Genomic DNA, 22,662 nt, shown 5'->3' on the forward strand with positions numbered 1-22,662 from the left:
CAGATGCTGTGCGAGGCCCCATTCTGCAGACGCTGATCCGGACGCAAACCAGGTTATTGGACAGGCAGAGGGCTCCAAACACACCAGCAGCCCCAAGAGTGCTCGGGACGGCGCTGCCGGGCACTTCTGCGGCGGCGGCCTGCACGCAGTTGGAATCCGCTGGGGGCACGGTCTACACCACCTGTGGCCTCCCACCCCAAGTCCAGCCTTCCTTCGCACCGTTCCTCCCGGTGAGCCGTTGCTTGCACGGCTCCCCGCTGCGGGCTTGAAGCCGGACGCGGACTAGACGCAGGGACACAAAGTGCGCCTGCGCCGAGCGGCCGGCACTCAGACAGGACTCTGACCTGCAGCACACCGGGTTCAGACGGACCGCGCCTGCGCGGGACACCGAGGCCTGGGCGAGCCCGAGCGTTCCGCGCTTGCGCAGGTCTGGGGCGGCGGCTGAGGCTTCGGATGGGCGTCATCCCTTCCTCCTCGGTGTCGCCAGCCTGGCGTTCGGCGGAGAAACGCGGCCGAGGTAGGTTTCTTAATGGGCGGCTTTGGCAGCTGGGCCGCAGGTGAGGCCGCACATGCTAGGCAGAAGGTGTGTGTCTCCGCCCCTCCCGAAGGTTCTAGTCCCGCCTCACCCTTTCTCAGCAGCGCCCGCCCTCTCCCCGCTCCTTTCGCGGCGCCCCTCACTCACTTCCCCAGCCCCTCGCCGCTGGCTCCCGGAGCCACGCCCTCCAATGACCACGCCCACCTGCCTAAATGCCTCTCGAGCCACGCCCCCCTCTTTAAGCCTCTTGCCTCACCCCCCACTTGGCCTGGCCGACCCTCCCAAAGAATTCATTGTCCTCCTCCTCCCGGGCACCAGCCTTATCCTGTTCCCAAGCTTTTCACCGAAGATGTAATAAGTATTTGTAATTCTAATTATTACGAAGTATGAAGTCCAGACCTAGAAGCACAGCAGCAGGCATTTCAACAAAGAATTGCTTTAATTGAAGTTAATCCCAGAGCCAGTAAAATTGCACTGCCCCTGAAGAAAGAGAATTAAAGAGTAGGAGGGTGTCCCCGGGCATGCAGACTCCAATTCTGCCACTGGAACGAACAGGTCAAGCACTAGGCAAGGGGTTTAAATTCTAGTTTAAGCTGTTAGGAGTTCCTAAGAACAAAATGATAGTGATTTATTGTAAGTAAAAACAGGCTCGCAGGGAATAAAATTAATACTTAGCAGACTAAGGAAGGAAGCACACAGTATTTGAAGTTTTTGCTGTTTAAAACCCTCTAAAACAGCGGTTCTCAGTCTGGGGGTTGAAGATCAGATATTTACATCATGATTCATAGCAGTAGCAAAATTACAGTTGTGAGCAGACACGAAATAATTTTATGGTTGGGGGTTACCACAACATGAGGAACTGTATTAAAGGGTTGAAGCGTTAGGAAGGTTGAGAAGCACTGATCTCAAGAATTGTGGTGGTAAAGTCCATTTCTGTGCCATTCTTTCACATGCAGTGAACCGTAGAGCTGAAGTGAATTTAATTTTCAAGTATAACAAGCACTTTGTGTTTCTTTCTCTCTTTTTTTCCAAGTAGAAATGAAAGGGAAAATGAAATAACAAAGAAGCAGTTATGAGGCAGAATCTTACTGAACTATGGAGACACCAGGTGACTGTCCCGGAAATGAGTCACAGGTCATCCCAGTGCTGGTACGTAAGAGCCATGTGTAACGAAAAACAAGTCACAGGTGTGAGGCAGTTTTCCTTGTCTCTCAAGGTAGTCAACAGGAGGATGCTTGAATTTAAACAACACTGGGTGGGGGGTGGTGGATATGAGCCTAATTCATAGGTGCCATGCTGCGTGGTGTTACAAATCCTTCAGGGAACTCTTTAGAATGCTTCAGACACCACAGTCCTCCAGTGTAAACTTGTGTTTAGTCGGTGTTAGGCATAGGGCCTGGAAAATGCTTGGTACTCCAGAAGTTCCGTGTTTTGCATGCTGTTTTCTGCCTTGGGTGCATATCAGTTTGATTCCTGTTACCAGAGAAAAGGTCCCCTTCACTTTTAAGGAATATTGATAATGTACAATTAACAAAATGAGTATTCAAATAAAAACACTTTTAAAAATCAAAGATTTTCATGTCTGTGGTGTGAGCTTCAGCATTTTCTTCTATCCTAATGATTTTCCATTGCTTGGGTTTTAATTTATTTAATTACTTATTGAGACACAGGATACACAGGTCTTACTGTGTATCCCTGGTTGGTCTTAACTCACGGGGTTATGTCATTCTGTGGCTCCTGAATGCTGCAATTAAAAGTGCCTCCATGCCCAGCTGCTGGGTATGTATGTATTGGGTATTTTTATGTGTAGGAATTTTATTTATAGTTGGCTTAATTTGTTAATCATTTTCCATGTTCAGCGTCAAAATGTTTTAATTCTATGAATGCCCAGTTTTTCTTTTGGTAAATGTAAATATTGACAATTACAAGATAATGTTGTAGACATTGAGCATATGTTGTGCAGAGATGAAAACGTTTCGTTGTAGCTGCCTCAGGGCACACACACAAATAAAATTAACACTCTAGTCTGTTTTCAAACCCAGACCCATTCCTTCCTCGTCTGGAGGCAGACAACCACTTCAGGCAGGCTTCTGCACCTTAGGTACCTTTATGAACGTATAAGGGTCCTCAAGCCAGCCAGAAATAAGCACCGAGGAACTGTGTCAATCAAACAAAACGAAGGATCCCTGAACAAAGTCCGAGTTGCTCTGTGTTTTTTCTGAGGCTTGTGTAGGTGGTATTGCTGTTTCTGCAGCTATGTGACATCACTTTGGCCCTGCCACTGCTGGGCCTCCTGGGCACGTGCTCTGTCTGTATATCCCAGTTTTGTGTTGGTCTGCTGTGGTCCCATGGCTATGCAGTGGGTTTACATCTCCCTGTCTCCCTTTTGTTGGGTACTCAGATGTAGTCACACCCTGCCTCCCCATGGTGCTGCAGTGAGTACCTGTTGCCATATCTGGTGCTCCAGATTAGATTCCCAGCGATAGCACTGTGGAGCTTTGAGGGTGGAGGACCACATACTTTGAGTTTCCAGGCAACGTCACAAGTACACAGATCTTCAGTATAGCCCCTGATGGTGTCATAGACGATACTTTAATTGTGGTCAGTTGGATGGGTTAGAAATGATTTCTTCTTATTGACTTTTAGTTGACTTCTAAGTGACTCGGGAGTCTTAGTGGGGGTGTGGCAGAAATCCTGTTAATACTGCCCACTAGAGAAGAGGTGCTAATCCTAGGAATTTGTGTTTTCTTTTTTTTCGGCAAATCAGGGCTAATCAGTTTTATCTTGTTAAAGAATCAGGGTTTTTTTTTTGTTGTTGTTGTTGTTGACTTTCTCTTTTATTTTTTATTGATTTCTGCTTTTATCTGTATTTTCTTACTCTTTTAGGATCCAGTCTTCTCATTTTGTGACATCTTGAGGTGGAAGTCTGTGTCACTAACTTTAAATATTTCTTTTTTAACTTGAGCTTTAAAGATGAACTTTTCCTTGAAAAGTTCCTTTATCTGAAACTCCTCCGTTTAGATGTTCTGTGTCTTCATTGTTGTCAAATATTTTTGATGCATCACAATGGAAATCAGAAGGTTTCTGGACCGTTGGAAGTATCTTGATTTCTAAATATTAGAGAATTTTTTTATCTTTATTATTGTTACTGATTTGTGTGCATGCATGTGCATGTTTGGGTACACAAATATCACGGCATTTATGTGAAGGTCAGAGAACAGCTTTCAAGAAGTTTATTCTTTCTACCCCTTCATAGGATCTAGGGATTGAACTCAGGTTGTCTGACTTGTGTGGGAAGTGCCTTTATCTGCTGTGCCATCTTGCTGACCCCACATTTGGGAGGGGTTTTACCACTAAGTTTTGGCTTGATTGCATTTAGCTTTCTCTGTGGCTTTGGAGGCTGTCCTGGAGCTAGCTCTTGTAGACCAGGCTGGTCTTGAACTCACAGAGATCCACCTGCCTCTGCCTCCTGAGTGCTGGGATTAAAAAGGCGTGCGCCACCACTGCCTGGCCGGTCAAATGATTTTTGATCATGAATCTTTTTTATGAGCATATATGTGTGTGTGTGTGTGTGTGTGTGTGTGTGTGTACACACATATGTGTATATTTGTGGAGGCCAGATGGACAAACTTGGGTATTATCCTCAGGTATACCAGCTAACCCCTTTGATGCAAGGTCTCTCATTGGCCCAGAGCACACGGTTATACCAGACCTGCTTGGCCACAGAAGTCCAGGAATCCTCCTGTGTCCTGAGCACTGGGATTTCGTGTACACACCACTGTGCCTGGCATTTTTATGTTGATGGTGGGGTCTTTGTTGTTAGTGTCTGCCTTGTTATGGAGTATATTAGTTCATTTACGTTGAATATAATGAGTGATACAATTAATTTTAACATTGCTGCTTGTTTTCTGTGTGTTACAGTTCTTGTTTATATATTTGCCCAGTTTTTGGTTAATAAGAAAATTGGTATAACTTTATGTATTGCATTTATCAGTTTGCTAACCTTTTAAATATTGACTTAGTTGTTCTCCAGAGAGTTGCCCTGTACATTCTTAACCTATTTTAGACTTTCTATTTCACAGTATAAAAATCTTACTCATTAGTTTTATTTTCCAGTTCCCAGTCCAGGGTAACATACAGTAATTTACATATGTTGTGAACCCCAGAAGAGATTAACACTTATGGCTTTCCACTGAGAAAAGGTTTCTAATGAAGTGTGAAAAGTGGTTTCTTGTATTCTTAGTTTCCATGTAGGCTCATTCCCTTCAGCTTCAACACCCTGTTTTTGTGGTTAGCAGCATGAGTTTATTGTGATATGTTATGGCCACCTTGCTTTGAATAAAAGTATGTTTTGCTTTAGTTTCTTTGACACAGGGACTCATATTGTAGCCTGGCTTGGAACTCACTATATAGACCAGACTGACTTTGAATTTACATAGATCCACCTGCCTCTGCCTCCCTAGTGCTGGGATTAAACTTATCCATTACAATACCTAGCTCTCACCTTCATTTTTGAAGATAGTTTATATTCTTTTCCATTGAGGACTGTGTTTCCTTGTTTTCTGCCCATTCTGCTGGGTTTGCTGCTCTATAGTCCTCTGCCTTGTTCCTTTAAGACAAGGTCTCTCACTGAACTGGGGGCGAAGTTGGCAGCCAGTGCTGCAGGGATCTGCTCCCTTCTCTCCCTGGGGTGCTGCGGTTACAGGTGCCTTCAACCTTACCTGAGTTTTTATGTGTTTATTGGTTTCCAAACTCAGATCTTTATGTTTACACAAGAGATCTTGCTCTCTGAGCCATTTCTCTTGTTCTTGACCTGACTTTGAGTTTCAAATTCTAAATAAAATAAGTAGAAGAAAAAAAATCTATTTAGAAAAACATTTGCTCAAGATCTCAGAGATCTGTGTTATACAAAGAGTTCTTTCATTCTCATAGAGGTTTGGTAGGGAAACAAAATAAAGGATAGAATAAGTAACTATGTCTTTTATAGAAGAGCAGACTTAAGCAACAGTCAGAATATATAAACAAAACCCAGAAAACAAAAGCTCGGAGAACCTGATGGTGAAAGAATTGAAAAAAATAGCTAAGACTTCCTTTATGCCAATCTCTGGCACAAGTCTAAACATTGGTGGGATGGCTGTTGTTGCCAAGTGTTGAGACAGAGCTACCCCATTGCTGGCAAAGTTGGAAGAGTATGACATCTTTGAAAAAGCTTTACCCATGGAGCCTGGCAGTGTGTCCTCAGGAATAAAGTCTTTGTATAAGGACACACATACGCACAAACTTTTTGTAGTATTTTTTTTATGATGGTATAAAATGATACCAAGATAAAAAAAAAATCAGAGAATGATTGAAGAGTCCATTAGAATTCAGGATTTTATGAAAACGTTAGAGTTTTGTTCAAGATATTGTATAAGAAAAGTAAACTGCAAAAAGGGGGGTGGTGTAAGGTATTATTCACAGGAAAGCTATGTTAAAGGAAAAAGTCTACTTAGAGAAAGAAATGAGAGCGAGGGAAGGAGGGAGGGAGAGTGAGAAAGAGAAGAGAGAGGGAGGAGATGGGAGAGAGGGAAGGAGGGGGAGAGTGAGAAAGAGAAGAGAGGGAGGAGATGGGAGAGAGGGAAGGAGGGGGAGAGTGAGAAAGAGAAGAGAGGGAGGGGATGGGAGAGAGAGAAGGGGAGGGAGAGAGAAAGAGAAGAGAGAGGGAGGAGGGAGGGAGAGAGAAAGGGAGGAGACGGGAGAGAGGGAGGGAACGGGGGGGGGGGAAGACGGGAAGAGGAAGGGTCCCACGCACTCATCACTGAGCCTGGAGCAGGTCCCAAGGGTTATTTAATAGGGATTATTAGAAAGAGTGATATGGTGGGTGGAGGGCAAGCCAGTGGAAAACATACAATACTAAAGCAAGCCATGGTACTGCAATATGGGAAATGCAAGGAGAACAACTGGGCAATCAGCAAAATTAAGATGGGCCCGATAAATGCATAGAGAACCATGAATGGCCATACTAAGGTAGGTGAGTGGAAATGCAAAATGGTAATTGTCACTCATCCAATTAGCAGAGATCGTGATCAGTGTCTGTTGTTAATGAAATGGGTCCTTATGTCTATGCACAGTGGAGCAAGTGTCACCGAGTCTTGGTACAGTCCCAGTGGCATTTGGTAATATGAAAGCCATAGAAGTGAAAGTCTTTGGCAGGTTGTGCTGGTCCACACCTCTAATCTTGGCACATTGGAGGCAAAGGCAGACACTTGAGGTCAGCCTGGTCTATATAGTGAGTCCCTGTCTCAAAATAACAATAAACAAATGAAAAAAAAAAAAAACCCAGACAACAAAGAAAAAGTGATGGTCTTGACGAGTTTTACAGCTCTGGAATTTATCCTAAGGAATTTCTCAGGTACATGCAGGATGATTTGTGTTTAAGAAAATTAATAATTGATAGTAGAAGAAACTGAAAGTAGTCTGCATATTCAAATGTAGGCGATTGGATAAGTAAGTTGTGATAATTCATGGATTGGAGTATTACACAGCAGAAATGGGATGGTTTTGTTCTCCACTACGTACATCCATACAAGTAAAGCTAGATCCTTGACTGGTGCAGAAAAGAATTTCAGGTTGAGTCAGAGTGAAGCAAGGTTAGTGAGTTTACTGAACACACACCAGGGGAAGTGCATGCTTTAGATAAAGTAATATATTTTGAGAGAGGGACATGTGATCCCCTGGGCTTTTGAAGTCACTTTGTCTAAAGGGTGTAATTTATGAGGAAGTTTAAAGTTTAAGGAGTTTGTGACTGGAAACATAGGTGGCTTTTATGAGACACACTGTTTACAGTTAGGGTTGACAGAAGTGTGCTAATATGGTTAAACTTAGAGGCCATGAGCATGCAGGCCCTAAGCAATATCATTGTTTAAGGAGTCTTTGGGAAAATAAATATGTCTTTTCATCTGTTAGGTAGTTTTGATTTTGTTGGTTGTGTTGAAGTTACTTTTTTTTTTTTTTTTTTTTTTTTTTTTTTAGAGATAGGGTTTCTCTGTGTAGCTTTGGAGACTATCCTGGCACTTGCTCTGGAGACCAGGCTGGCCTCAAACTCACAGAGATCCACCTGCGTCTGCCTCCCGAGTGCTGGGATTAAAGGTGTGCACCACCAACACCCGGTGTGTTGAAGTTACTTGTCTTTTTAAAATTTATTTTTATTTCATGTATATGGGTGTTTTACCTACATGTATTGTGTGTGTACCACATACATGCAGTGTCTACAGAGGCTAGAAGGTCTCAGATCTCCTGGGCCTGGAGTTACAGATGGTTGTGAGCTGCCATGTGGGTGCTGGGAATTGAATTTGGATCCTCTGGAAGAACAGCCGATGCTCTTAGCCACTGAGCTGTCTCTCCAGCCCTGTATTGAAGTTTCTGACATTCAGCCAGATTTTGGAGTGGGCTTCTTTTCCTTCCCTAGTCTCCCTAATTTCCCATTTTCCAGGGCTGCTTCAATAGGAAACACTGTGGGTGGTCTCAGTAGTATGTGATTTCAGCATGTTCCTTGTGGGACATGGTGATTTGTGCTTCTGAGTCAGGGAGGAAAAATACCGGTGTGTTCATTGTTATCTCTTACCTGGAATGAGGTTACAAGATGCCTTCTATTCTGTGTTTGCTTAAGTAAATTACTCCTTTGTTTAGGGTTAGGGTATACATATTGGGACAAGGTTACATCATTAGGCTAGAATGTTTGAGAACCTGTCACCTTCAGTCTCTCTCTATGTTTATTTGTTTCTGTATATTGGTATTTTGTGTGCACACCAGAAGAGGGCATCAGATCCCATGGGACTACTGTTACAGATGGTGTGAGCCTCCATGTGGGTGCTGAGATTGAATTCAGGACTTCTGGAAGAGAAGCCAGTGCCCTTAAGTGCCGCACCATCTCTCCAGCCCCAGTCTGTGTCTTTAAGGCATGTTTGTTCTGGTAGAAGATGGCCATAGGGTACAGGACAGAGCATGGGTCCTAGCTGGGCTGCTGGCGTTTGTTGATGAGATGGAGGCTTATATCAGTTTCCAGCACCTCCCTTAGTCCCTTTCTGTATCTGCCCAGTATCATTGCCCTTAGGTCTGAAGAGGTCCCTGGGGTCCAGCATGTTATGGTATCTCCATCATTAATGGATATCTCTGTCAGGAGGCAGAGCTAGTGAAGCTGAAGACCAGGTCCCTTTCTTGCTGCTTCTGTTGACATTCTCCTAGGGTAGACGCCATCCTGTCTTAGAGACACAAAGGTGGATGGAAGGTGACAGTACACAAGTGTGTTAGGGAAGGTGACTCAGATGATTTGAATAATAAACAGTTAGTCACGTGAATCTTGATTTGGAATGATCTCAAGTCACTTGGTAGATAGAGAAAGGCATACCCAGGCAGCAAAGCTCACAGTGCTGTGCTTGTGTCTCTCCTTGGGGGTGGTAGGAGGAAGACCCTGTGGATTATGGCTGTGAGATGCAGCTCCTGCAGGACGGGGCACAGCTGCAGCTCCAGCTGCAGCCAGAGGAGTTCGTGGCCATTGCAGACTATACTGCCACCGATGAGACCCAGGTACCTGTGATTACTCACGTTCCCGTGACTTGTGAATCTTAACATACCTCAAAGGGAAATCCACACTCACACAATTAAACAAGGTCTGTGCGTGACTGTTCGCTTCTTAGCCTAACAAACCACCCCAGCGGGATACTAAGATGCCTGCAGGAGATTAGAGACGCACCCCCCTGCTTGGAGAACTTGGTATAGAGCCCTCCTGGCCATACGACAGCGAGGCTATCAAACCATTGCATGTTCTTGAATCTGGTAGGAGCATATCTGTGGAGTGTCCTAACTGAATCAGCCACGCGTAGATGCCTCCCTTTGTTTTTAAAAGTGTTAGGTAAGGGCTGGTGAGGTGGGTCAATGGGTAAAGGTTCGGGCTACAATGCCCAACAGCCTGAGCTAGATCCGTGGAGCCTGCCTGGTAGAGGGAAAACTGACTCAAGTTTTCTCGCCTTAGTACATATACAGTGGTACATGTGTGCCCATGTGTACACATGCATACACACACACACACACACACATACACACACACACACACCACACACCCCAAGTACATGTGAAGAAAGAATATTAGTTAGATCGTATTCTTTCTGATGGAGGCCCCATACAACAGTTTTTCTTGCTATTGTTTTCTGTAGGTTTTCAGTAATCACTGAGGTCATTGTGATTTGGTCACCAACACTGGGGACTTATTACCCAGTTATTGGTGAGATGTCAATTAACTGGATTCCCTCTCGAGTTGTAACTTTTGTCTGCCTCGGTGATTGTTTTCCAGCTCAGTTTTCTGAGGGGAGAAAAAATTGTCATCCTGAGACAAACCACGGCTGACTGGTGGTGGGGTGAGCGTGCCGGCTGCTGTGGGTACATCCCTGCCAACCACCTCGGGAAGCAGGTGGAGGAGTATGACCCGGAGGACACCTGGCAAGATGAGGAGTACTTTGACAGCTATGGAACTCTGGTACTGCTTTCCAAATTCTGTATTGAGCTGGCGGGCCTTCCTAGTGTTGAGAGCAGAGCTGCAGATCTTCCTGTCCACTTAGAAGTGCCAGGGTCTTACTAGAACATTCAGCTCTGTCATCATGGTGTGAACACAGCTGTGCATGAATGGCGCTTTATGTGGATGTGCCTATGTATGGGCAGAACGTTACATGTGGACATAGATGTCTGAGATTCATGTTTTTCTTTTCCTTAAAAGCAAAAACATTAAAAGGTGTAAAATCCCTTCTTTTGATGGCCTAATTGATCTGTGAGTTGTCAGCTTCTGACTTGGCTAAAAATACTATTAGAGCAGGAAATTCTGAACTTTCCTTCTCTCAGTGTTTAAAATGTCCTAGTGTTTAAAGTCTGTTTCACTTTGAAATTGAAATAGAAAAATTATATAGCTCAGCCAACAGTAATATTAAATAAAGTCTTTTTATTCCCACTGTGAAGATCAGTAACCCTATGGCCCAAGTAGCAACCAAAACTAGCTACTAAGGTGAATGTTACAGATTGGATGCTGAGCAGAAAAAGGAAGAGCTACTCTGTTGCCTTAGTCACTGTTCTGCTGCTGTGAAGAGACTCTGTGACTGAGGCAACTGGTAAAAGAACGCATTGAACTGGGGGCTTGCCTAGACATGCTGTATTTCAAGACTAAATCTTTTTTTTTGTTTGTTTTTTGTTTTTTGTTTTTTGGTTTTTGAGACAGGGTTTCTCTGTGGCTTTGGAGGCTGTCCTGGAACTAGCTCTTGTAGACCAGGCTGGTCTCAAACTCACAGAGATCCGCCTGCCTCTGCCTCCAAAGTGCTGGGATTAAAGGCATGTGCCACCACCGCCCGGCTTCAAGACTAAATCTTAAAATCATTGTTGTATGATTATGATTAAAGCTTTTAGTCCATGGGTCGGAGAGATGGCTAAGCAGACAAGAGCACTGCCTGCTCTTCTAGAGGACCCAGGTTTGATTCCCAACATCTACACGGTGGCTCACAACCATCTGTATTCCAGTTCCAGGGAATCTGACACCCTCTTCTGGCCTCCATGGGTACCAGACACAGACATACTGCAGACAAAACACCCATACACCTAAAATACTACAGATGGCCCCCCTCCCCTCCCACAACACACAACACACATACAAGCAAAACAAGACAGCTTTTCGGCCATTCAGGAAAGGCACATGATGAAAGAAAGACAAAGGCACTTCCTGGCTTTGGGCCTCACATACCGCAGCAGCAGTGTGTACTTGTGCTCTTGTTGTTAGAACCTGGGATTCTGTGCTACGCTATGGACAACCTAATGTGCAATCTCTCTGTTGTTAGGAATAAGGCATTTTGCCTTAGGTTTCCTATGTCCAGCTCCAGGTATGGACCCAGGCTGAGTTTATCTCACATTGCCTTCTGGGGTCTCTTGTGGAGTCCTTGTTCATGCTTTTACAGCTCACAGCTCCAACCACCAACACAGCTCTGTAAGGGCCAAGCTCCCATCTTTCATGTTTTCCTGGTAGTCTTAGGTATTTATGGCTTTGCAGTCATTACCATTTTGTGCTTTTCTCCATGACAAACATGGTACCTTGTAGATGGGCCGTAATTAAAAAAGAAGCGATGGCTCTTATATTGACCTCCCCTCCCCTGGTGTGTAGGTCTTGTTTTGTGTTACAGAGTTTTAAGGCACGTGTCACATGGTGTATACTTGCTTACTAAGTTCATCTTTGGGTGCCCTTGGTTCATTGCTACTGTTGCATGATGGTCTTCATGACCGCTGCCTACTGTCCTGTCCACCGTGGCCAGCTGGTGACAGGAGGGCCCCACATCTCCAACTGCTCCGCTTCTGTGTCCTTTGGTTGTTTTGTGCATTTTGAAGTTCTGTTATGGTCTCCAAAAGTATTTAGAATTTGATGCCCGTTTGATGAGTCGACGCCTGTGTTCTTGGAACATTCTTCAGCCTGAAGTGTCTTGTCTGGTGTCACTGCAGCCACTGCAGCCCCACCTGATTTATTTTGGGATGTTACATTCTCCATCACTTTGTTTTTAGCCCAGCCTTTATATTTAAAGTGAGTTGCTTGTAGGCAGGAGAGTGGGTTTTGGCTTTTTAATCCATGCAGACAGCTTCCTGAGGGAGGATCGACAGAGCTCTATGGCTTTGTTTTCCTTTTATGGTCATGTCATTAGGAGGAGCCCTGAGGACTCTGAAGGCCCCCTCCAGACCTACTGTCTGTGTTGGTGCCACTTGGGCATTGTCAGGGTGACACCTGGGAGGCAGCAGTCTCGGTTTTATACTCACCCTGCTGTTTGTCTCACTCTTGGTTTTACAGTTTGAATGTGCCACAGTGGCTCAGCCTTGCCTGCAGCTGAGGTTCTCCTAACACCTGAAGGGGCCTTCTGTGCTTCTCCGAGATCAGATGTTTTCCTGCCTCGATGTGTAATAGGGTTGGCCCGAGCACTGTTAACCCTCTCACTTCAGTTTTAGGAATTTAGTGCTAAGCTTGAGTAAAGGAGATTTTGGGGGTAGGGAACCCTGTTGCCCCACTGACACCTGCCACAATATGTCCAGTGTTTTCTCTTGATGGCTACCTGGTGAGAATGCAAAGTCCTTCCAGCCTTGGGAGGTATTGTGTGGGGATATTTTCTTCTTCCCTTCTATGTGGTCCACACATCCATTTTCCACTCATCTGAGTGACTTGGGGAAGAGTACACTTGGGGAAGGCTGAGAAATGGTTCTGTTCTGATCCAGGACAATTCCAGAAACTTCTCTTCCTTTCACCATCCACTGTTACTTTTATCATCTGGCATATTTGATCTTTCCATGTTAAAGCCTGTGTGTTGCTAATACTTTTAGGGTAGGTGCATGCCCTGCCTCCCTGACTGTCTGTGGTTCAAGCACAGGCTTTTGCAGTGACTCTTGGTGTGTTGTTTTTAGAAACTTCACCTGGAAATGTTGGCTGACCAGCCTCGCACAACGAAATACCACAATGTCATCCTGCAGAACAAGGAGTCCCTGAAGGACAAGGTCATCCTGGACGTGGGCTGTGGCACTGGCATCATCAGCCTCTTCTGTGCGCACCATGCACGACCCAAGGCAGTAAGTGTGTCTGCTTCCATCTGTGCCCAGCTGTGGGCCACCAGGTGGTTCACTCTCAGGATGACTTTTTTGCCTTTATGTAGCTGTGCGGTTTAGTTAGGCTCATGGGAAGGAAGTAGGCAGCTGGTCCATCTGAGGCTGAGATTGTGACATACTGTACTGGCCATGAGCAGTATAAGTAGAGCAAGGCAGAGCAGGAGTGACAGTCATTCTGTTAGTAGGACATTTGTGAGGTGTCCCTTTAGTTCACTATAGAGAAAGGGGGTGACATATGACTGACTGTGCTGGGCCACATAGTTGACCTCCTGCAGTACAGCATGTGGCTCTCTATGGAGGCCTTTTCCTACCTTTTATGGCATATTTGTGCTGAGCTGTGTTCTGGCCTCATGACAACCTGACAAGCTGACCAAAAGGCCAGTGCACAGGGCAGTGATGACTGTAGCTAGACACTGCCAGTTCAGGGGCAGCATCCAGATTCTCCTCCAGTTCTCCCATGAGCCCCAGATACAGTTGTCCCCAGGCCACAGATTCTAACGCACTCTCTGTTGTTGTTCTGGATACTTGTCTTGTAGTTATAGGGTGTAGGTGTTATATGTGGCAGCCACCTAGTAGAGCTGAGGCTCTGCCCACCTGCACTTGGGCTTGCATTCCCTTGAGGAGACTCAGGCAGGAGCAGACTCAGCAGTGGTGCATTTTTTGGTATACTGTCTAGGCTGTAAGAGCACTGTATGGCTCTGGCTTGGCATCCCTTAGGCCTCCATTCACAGCGAAGCGTCCTGTCATTGCTGCCCTGGACCTGTGTGTGGGGTCAGGACGTGTGCTAACAGGCGTCCTCACCTCTGCAGGTCTATGCTGTGGAAGCTAGTGAGATGGCACAGCACACAGGCCAGCTGGTCCTGCAGAACGGCTTTGCTGACACAATCACTGTGTTCCAGCAGAAGGTGGAAGACGTGGTGCTGCCCGAGAAGGTGGATGTGCTGGTGTCCGAGTGGATGGGGACCTGCCTGTTGGTAATGCCTAGCCCGTGGCGGTCTGTGGCTGGCGGGGGGCTCATTTCTCCTGGACCCAGCACCTGGGCCCATTTGAGGAATCTTTAAAAACTATGATTTTTTTTTTCTGGAGTGAGGGGTTGTTAATTTATTGAATGATAATGGCTCAGTGTCTAGAATCTTTTCTTTTTTGTTTTTTGTTTTTCGAGACAGGGTTTCTCTGTGGCTTTGGAGGCTGTCCTGGAACTAGCTCTTGTAGACCAGGCTGCCCTTGAATTCACAGAGATCCGCCTGCCTCTGCCTCCCGAGTGCTGGGATTAAAGGCGTGCGCCACCACTGCCTGGAAGTTTAATAGTTCTTTAAATTGGATTATTGTAGTTGGAATTTTCTTTGAGTCGCCAGCCAGCTCCCAAATAAAGACACAGAGACTTACTACTAATTATGAATGCTTGGCCTTAGCTTAGGCTTGTCCAACTAGCTCTTTTAATTTAATCTGTTTCTATTCACCTAGGTTTTACCTGGGGGATTTTTACCTTTCTTTCATTCTGTATGTTCTACTTTCCTGCTTCTTTCATGTTTGGCTGGCTGGCCCCTGGTGTCTCTTTTTCTTCTTCCCCCCAAGCCTAAATTCCCCCTCCTATTTACCCTCCCTGCCTGGAAGTCCCACCTATACCTCCTCCCGCACTATTGGCTGCTCAGTTTTTTATTAGACCAATCAGGTGCCTTAAGCAGGCAAGGTAAAACAGCAACACATCCTTACATAGTTAAACAAATCTTTGCATAGTTAAACAAATATTCCACAACACAAACAAATGCCACATATCTTTACACACTTAAACAAATATTCTACAACACATTACCATATAGAAATAGATGTGGTCAGGAGTCTGTGTTCAAAAAATGTTTGTGATAGCTGGGTGTGGCTCTTAAATTTATAATCACAATATATAATATATGGGAGCTGGAAACAGAAGGATTTGAGACTAGGTTAGTCAATATTCACAAAAAATGTTGAAATGAAAAAATTACAAACAGAAACAATTATGACAGTCAATCCATATGACTGTTAAAAATATTTTAGAATTTTTGAAAACTAATCTTAGCTGAATAACATGATTTTTTTAAAAGACAGACTGTGTGCAAACTGCATTTACCTTTGATTCTTTGAAATATATGTGTCAGTGACCTGGCTTTGATTCCATATATGATTCAGGGAGTCCCTGCCTGTCCCTCCTCCTGCAGTGGCAGATACCAGGGAAAGTTGCCCTGGACTGAGCTAAAGAGCCTCCGAGCCAGCCCTGATTGAGCATTCTCCTTTGAGTCCCCTCTGGGTACAGGGATTCAGCAGCTTAGGTGAAGTGAACCTGTTCCTCTGAAAGTTGCCTTCTCCATGGTTCACCAAGATGCAATAGATAACCTAAGTCAGCTTAGAGCATTCCAAGCTGTGTTCACACAAAAACCCCTGTAGGCACAACTCTACAAGTTCTGATTGTAATTAACTCAAACTCCAAACAACCCAATGTCCCTCAGAGGTTTAATGGATATGCTGGCAAATCCATACAAGGGAGCCACCACAAAGCATGTGGTCCTGTGGACAGTCCCAAAGACCCACCCCTGAGTGAAGGCCGGCCTCAAAAGGCCGCTCTCAGTGTGTAACTCCATTCAGATGACTAGGAGGGTTTCCTGAACTCCAGGGTGGGAGGGAGTGGTCCTCAGTAGATATTTCTATCAAGCCTTGCAACACTGAGGGGCATTTTAAAAATCTAGCAGCGTGACTCCCAGTGCCCGTGTGGGGCAAGTGCAAGAATTTGTGTTGGCTGTCAGCTTCCCTTGGAGCCCAGTTCAGTGGGAAGTGATAGGATTCCAACTTGGACTGTGATATATATGTAACATATTCATGCGAATAAACCCCAAGTTCTCAAGTGTGGTTCAGACCTAGCTTGGCTGGGATAGTTTTGGGGTAAAACTGAAATCCCACAATCTGGCTATGGTGTGTGAGACCTCAGTGTTACTCTTGTGTTTTTTCCTCCCATGCAGTTTGAGTTCATGATCGAGTCCATCCTTTATGCCCGGGATACATGGTTAAAGGAGGATGGTGTCATCTGGCCAACCACAGCCGCACTACACTTGGTGCCCTGCAGTGCTGAGAAAGACTACCACAGCAAGGTGCTCTTCTGGGACAACGCCTATGAGTTCGACCTCAGTGCACTCAAGTAGGTGTGCGTGACCATTTGTGGGGTTGACCACTGTGTAGGTGGGCTCCTGGCAGGAGGAGAGGTGCCGGGTGGGCAGTCAGGTGATGAGGGTGTTGATATGTGCCAGCCATCCAGTCTCCTCCTCAGAGACAGTCTCATTAATCTGTGGAAGACACAGTTGTTTTCCCCAGGGGTCCAGATGGCTGCTGTAGTTTAAAATCGATTAAACTTTTGCTCAAGGAAGCCAGAACAGAAAGGCAGAGTCTAGTAGCTACTAGTTAGGGAGTCAAATAGCCCTATCCCCAATGTTTGTCAGGAAAATGAATATCAGAAGTAGAACTTATAGTAACAGATTATAACAATGTTTACCTACCCAGTGCCCCAGAGAAAGGTGCGTTCCCCTTACCCATCTTAGGAAGATAGAGATTTATAAAAGCTGTATTGGAGGGCTGGACATGGTGGCACACACCTTTAGTCCTAGCATCCTGGAGGCAGAGGCAGAGGCAGACAGAACTCTGATCTCTGTTAGTTAGAGACTAGCCTGGTCTACATAGCAATTTCTAGACTCTGTCTCAGAGAAACAAACAAACACAGCCATAGTGGAACTATAGTAACTAAATATTGCTGCCCCGGAACAAGAAAAATCTGGTGAGTAGGGCTCAGGTCTTCATGTCCCTCATTGACTGGCCCTTTGGAGGAGTTTCTTCCCTTCCTCCTTCCCACCAGGAACTATCATCTTAAAGAGTTGCTTGTTTGCTGTTTAGGGAGTCACTGCTGTGCATAAATTAAAAAATGCTGCAGGTGCTGTTCCAATACCACAACGTGCAGATGCAGGTGTAGTGAGGGTGCTGGGCACAGGTGGAGGAGGGTTGCGTGGGGGAGCACTGCACAGGGACAGTGGGAGTGGTCTTGGCACCTGTGGGTCCTGTTCTTTGCCTCTTGCTGCACTTCCTTAGCTACAACACACAGGGTTTTTGTTTGTTTGTTTGTTTGTTTGTTTGTTTGTTTTCTTCCTGAGGTTGAGGCAGGTTCCAGTCCTGCCAATGTGCATGGGGAATAGCTGGAAGCCAGAGTATCTGTTGAGGTCTCTGCATAGTAGGAGGTCCGCAGAAAATATTTTGAGATAAGTGGATTGAGGAGCCGCGGTGTCCACACTGCATGAGAATCCTCTGATTTGTCATGGTTGGCTTCCACCTGCTCAGGCCCCTATATCTGACATGAAAAGGAAGAGCCACCGAGTGGCAGGCTCTGAGGGCCGACTGCTGAGGCTCAGCAAGGCTGGAGAGCCGATGAGCTTTGCCAGCATGGGATGATCATCCAGGCAGGGCCGTTAGTGCTCATACGTTACCAACGGTGTATCTAATGCTAAGTCCTTGCCAATGCCTTGAGCCTTTCCTATAACTTAACCCCTAGGTCTTTGGCAATCAAGGAGTTTTTTTCGAAGCCAAAGTCTAATCATATCTTGAAGCCAGAAGACTGTCTCTCTGAACCGTGTACCATATTGCAGTTGGACATGAGAACTGTACAGATCTCCGACCTGGAGGTGAGCTGCTGACCTGCTTCAGACATTAAATTGCTGCATGAGACACGGGGCAGTGATAACAGACATGCAACAAGCGTGTGTGTGTGTGTGTGTGTGTGTGTGTGGTCTGGGTGAGACTGCTACACCAATGAATGAACCATTATACTCCATTTAATACTATTTTTTCCTCCTGTTCTATTTTGGTTTTGTCTTTCAGGGTTTTTATGTTTTGGTTTGGTTTTGGTTTGGTTTGGTTTGATTATTTGAGACAGGGTTTCTCTGTGTAGCTTTGGAGCCTGTCCTGGAACTAACTCATGTAGACCAGGCTGGCCTCAAACTCACAGAGATCCTCCTGCCTCTGCCTCCCAAATGCTGGGATTAAAGGCGTGTGCCATCAAGACGTGGCGTCTTTCAGTTTTTTATACTTCTACTTAATCTCCTTACTGTCTTCAGTTATTTTTACATTATGTTTAATGTGCTTGGCATTCTAAAACCATACAAACTATATTCCATTTATTGAGGTACAGTAATTGAGTAACAAATTCTTCAAGTTTTTTACAGCCACTGTCAATGACAAAATTCTTGACACTTTTCCCATGTTTAGAGTTAGGTCCAGTGACTGCTGTGTGGGCATAGGAATTTGGGATAGAACCCAAGCCATGTGTCACTAGCTGCATGATCCACGTGGCTTGCTGGGTTGAGGGTAGAGTTGGGATTGGGATTGGCACTGGCCTGTGGCACCAACTTGTTATCCTATGTTTGAGTGCAGACCATGCGGGGTGAGCTGCGATTTGACATTCAAAAGGCTGGTACCCTGCATGGCTTCACAGCTTGGTTCAGTGTGCACTTCCAGAGCCTAGAGGAGGGCCAGCCCCAGCAGGTGCTCAGCACAGGCCCGCTGCACCCGTAAGTGACCCTATTGGAGGGACTAGGGGAGAAGGTGGGGTACGGCAGGGGGATGAGGAGTGGATGGAAGCAGGCTGGTTTACCGTGCTCCAGGTACCCTTGGCCCACCATGTGGAGTGGTAAGGGATGCCTCTTGCCTCTGCTTTGGCTATCCTCTGCCAGAAGATTCACTTGCTGATAAGTTTCCCTAGTGTGGAAGTGCATCATAGACTTGGGGCTTTGCCCTGACCTCCCCTGGTCCCTCAGCCCACACGGGCTTGGGTCAATGCTGAGCTTGACCTGATGCCACCCAGCCTCTTACTCTTCTGTAATGGTGGTAGGTTGCATCAGTTGGGTGTGCTCTGCCCTCACCCCTGTGGCCCAGATCAGGGAGGAGAGAATGAACAGGAACATCTGAAGAGTGAGTGGAACCGAAGGGCAGTGTGTTTGGAGTGCTGTCTGTTATTGGCACTCGGGCTGACGTGAGACCAGAAGAGCTAGATACAGCACCCAAGGAAAGTGACAGGCCCAGAGCCTGTGGCTGGCTGGCTGCCTGCCTTTCTGGAAGACATTAAACATGTCTTCCAGAAATGAGTTTGGTTGTATGTGCCACTGATTAACTGTGGTGACTTGGCCAGGCATCAGGAGCCTAGAAAAGGACACAATGACAGAGAGGACTCCTGTCCTCCTGGCCTGGGGACACAGAGCCAATGTCGTCATTTGACCCTGTGATTCCATCCAGCAGGCCACCCAGGTGAACCTTCCTCACCTCCTGCAACCCCGAGCCGTCTCTGTAATGTCTTCTGTGCTGCCCCTGGGGCAGGCGTCAGCCCCTTGTGCTGTGGTTTTGATCCCATAAAGACTTCAGATCACAGGGTCAACTGTGGGAGGGTGGCGCCGTGCCTTGTTGAGCATGAGATTAAGTTCCATGTTCCTGGGTTCCTGGGCGGCACAGGCTGTCCGTGCAGAGGACCTCTTTGGGCTGCCAGATGAGGCTCGTAGGTGACTGCGCCTCTCTTGCAGCACCACACACTGGAAGCAGACCTTGTTTATGATGGACGACCCAGTCCCAGTCCACACAGGAGACGTGGTCACAGGTTCCGTCGTTTTACAAAGAAATCCGGTGTGGAGAAGGCACATGTCTGTCTCTCTGAGCTGGTCTGTCTCATCTACGCTCGATCCTACATCTCAAAGAGTAAGACTTTTATCTGTAGAGTCATGTGTTGTAGGTGCTGGATCTCTGGGAGGCCACTCTGGGTGGTTATTAAGAACCATGACACATGTGTGACCCTGCCATGGTTGGCCCAGCCTGTCTTGTATCATTATAATCTTCACACGGGACAGATGTGCTATTTTTTAGATTTCCGTAATGTCTGAATCATGCGTCTCCCTTCATGTAACAGTTGGAGGTGGAAGGTTTAAGAAGGTAAGTGTCCGAGACTCACGTGACAGAGCTGGTCAGAGGAGTCCTGCGCCTGCCTGGGGCCACTACTTGTCATTTTCCTGGAAGAGCTGTGTGTGAGGTGTGGAGGTGTCACATGTGGAATGACACAGGGTTCACAGAGTTGGCTGGGGTGTCAGGCCTCAAGTTTCAGGGGCTCCTGGAAACTGGGGCTGTGTTTTTGGATACAGAGTTAATGTAGGAGAGAAAAGAGAAATAATCAAATGGGTCTCTTTTACTTTGTGGTAATTTTCTATTCACTGCCAAAATGTTTGTCATTTAAGGGTGCACTCGGGATGCCATTCCACCCAGTGTTAAATTATTTGGAAGTAGTATGTGTTAATCAAGCAGAAATGATGAGCTATTTGATCAGCTATTTTTTTTTTTTTTTCTGACTTTACAGGCTGGAGAGAAAGTCTTTCCAATCTGGAGGTGACAGTTAAGCACTGCTTGGGAGTCATGGCCATGGTTTGCATCTTGTGGAAGAAGAGGCACCTGGCCACCAGCTGTGACATCCATAAGCACCTGTCCCATGCTGTTCCCTTTCCACCTAGCAGGCGACATCGGCCCCTCACAGACAAGCCCCTGGGCTCGCCCCCCAGTGTTGTTCCTCTTGTAGGCTGTGTATATAGGTGTTCATCCCGTGGTGCCTATCGGCTGCCGGCTGCCGGCTGCCAGCTGCCAGTGTTCCCAGCTGGGAGTAGTCGTAGATTCCTCAGACACACATTTCAGCCTGTGCGCCTGTGACTGTGACGTCTACATGTTGGGTCAGTGATGTTTCTGAGGTCCTTGCCCAAGCTGCTCCACCTGTGGGCTGCGGCTGGCAGAGCTGTGTGTGGGTGTGGGAGATAATTGAACCCCTGTGTCCCAGGGCAAGGACTGGTGGTGGCAGTGCGTGCTGGGCTCTGCATGGGGAGTTCGGTGTGTAATATTTTATGGGTAAATTATATGTGGCACATAGTACATGCTCAATAAATATTTTTTAATGAACAGATACCGTGTGTCCTGTTTCTATGCATACACGCTGTTTCTCATAAGTATGGTGTGGTGGTTTGAGTGAAAATGACCCCCATAGGTCCATGGTGGCACTGTTAGGAGGTGTGTCCTTGCTGGAGTAGCTGTGGCCTTGTTGGAGGAAGTTTGTCACTGGGGGTAGGCTTTGAGGTTTCAGATGCTCAAGTGAGGCCTAGAGTCACTCTCTTCCTGCTGCCTGCTGATTCAGATATAGAGCTCTCAGATAACTTCTCCAGCACCATGTCTGCCTGTCTGCTGCCATGCTTCCTGTCATGCTGACAACTGATCTGTAAGCCAGCCCCAATTAAATGTTTTCCTTTTTAAGAGTTCCCATGGTCATGGTGTCTCATCAGAGCAATAAAATCCTAACTAAGACATCGGATTGGACACTACTTACTGCCTTGTAATCTTTCTCAGTATTACATGTAAATTTATATTTTTTTATTGTTTTGATATTTAGTAGAATTTTGATGTGAAGTATACCGTTGAAAGTACAACTAATCTGAGTATAGAGATGGCACTAGGCATGAGGCACACACCTTTACTCAGTGGGCAGAGGCAAGTGGCTCTCAGTGAGTTTGAGGCCAGCCAGAGCTGTATAGTAAGACCCTATCTCAAAAATAAAACAAAAACAAAAAACACACACAGGACGTGTGTCCAGGTTGAGACACAGCCACCTGCAAAGGCTTCCTGTCCGCCAACACCCCTCAGGCACATCAATGAAACCGCATGCCACGGAGGAAGGTGCCATCATTTGGTCATTTTTCTCAATTTGTTAGGTCATTGTGTGGTCAAGTAGTTTTAGAAAAAAAAAATAGCTTTCTCTTTCTGAGGATCCCAATTGTTCCCAATTCTTCTGGATTCACTCTAAGAGGGAGGCTGGTGGTAGACACCCAGTTTTCTATTGGAGACAGCAGGCCTTGGTTGTTCTGGCCCACCTAAGAGGTGTCTCAGTGAGTGTTTCTGGTAGAGACCTCTTACTTTCTTAGACTCCAGCTGCCCTGTTTCACTGAACAACCTGTTACAGTGGCCTCTCCAAGTCTCTACCTATCATCCCTCTTCCTGAATCATTTTGGTGTCTTTGTGGAGGAGGCCTTCAAAAAAATGTGTCCTGCTAGCTAACAACCTGCATGTGGCAATTAGCTCTGCAGGCATTACCCAAAAATTGAGTCATAAATGAGTCAGGAAGTGTCTCTTTCATCTAGAGCTGGAATTATCCAGGAGCAGAACAAATGCAAAACAGGGTCTGGTGTGTGTGTGTGTGTGTGTGTGTGTGTGTGTGTGTGTGTGTGTGTATGTGTGTACACGTGAACGTGTGTATGCCCAGGAGTGCCTCTTCACCCCACAGTTAGGGTATTTGGGTGCATGTCCTGAGTCCTGCCGACAACAGAGGAATAAGCTTTTATCAGGGCTGTCATCTTTGTCATCTCCATAAAGATTCTATCTCAGTCTTCCTACTATTGGGAGTTTGA

The 22,662-nt window shown here is 46.1% G+C and overlaps 1 protein-coding gene across 4 annotated transcripts; it reads left to right on the plus strand.

Moving 5' to 3' along the window:
* The first annotated feature begins 378 nt into the window (after positions 1 to 378).
* On the plus strand, positions 379 to 21,170 carry Prmt2 (protein arginine methyltransferase 2). 4 transcript variants are annotated; one of them, XM_027394247.2, is made up of 11 exons: positions 379 to 517; positions 1,572 to 1,684; positions 8,975 to 9,100; positions 9,864 to 10,046; positions 12,983 to 13,144; positions 13,990 to 14,154; positions 16,171 to 16,346; positions 17,742 to 17,871; positions 18,620 to 18,756; positions 19,759 to 19,930; positions 20,580 to 20,747. In XM_027394247.2, the coding sequence occupies exons 2-11, from the start codon at positions 1,631 to 1,633 to the stop codon at positions 20,610 to 20,612; spliced, it is 1,338 nt and encodes a 445-aa protein (XP_027250048.1). In that variant the 5' UTR covers positions 379 to 517; positions 1,572 to 1,630; the 3' UTR covers positions 20,613 to 20,747. The 4 variants fall into 4 exon arrangements, with proteins under 4 accessions (XP_027250048.1, XP_027250047.1, XP_027250049.1 ...); XM_027394246.2 differs by lacking the exon at positions 18,620 to 18,756 and having other exon boundaries at positions 20,580 to 21,170; XM_035451214.1 differs by lacking the exons at positions 379 to 517; positions 18,620 to 18,756 and adding an exon at positions 866 to 886 and having other exon boundaries at positions 20,580 to 21,170.
* Positions 21,171 to 22,662: the final 1,492 nt, after the last annotated feature.

This window comes from Cricetulus griseus (assembly GCF_003668045.3).
Source record: "Cricetulus griseus strain 17A/GY chromosome 1 unlocalized genomic scaffold, alternate assembly CriGri-PICRH-1.0 chr1_0, whole genome shotgun sequence".
Lineage (NCBI taxonomy): Eukaryota > Metazoa > Chordata > Mammalia > Rodentia > Cricetidae > Cricetulus > Cricetulus griseus.

Coding starts and splice junctions, on each gene's coding strand:
- Prmt2 (XM_027394246.2), top strand. CDS start 1,631: ATGGAGACACCAGGTGACTGTCCCGGAAATGAGTCACAGGTCATCCCA. Junction 16,347..17,741: donor TTCGACCTCAGTGCACTCAA/GTAGGTGTGCGT, acceptor CTTAACCCCTAG/GTCTTTGGCAATCAAGGAGT. Junction 17,872..19,758: donor TACAGATCTCCGACCTGGAG/GTGAGCTGCTGA, acceptor CCTCTCTTGCAG/CACCACACACTGGAAGCAGA.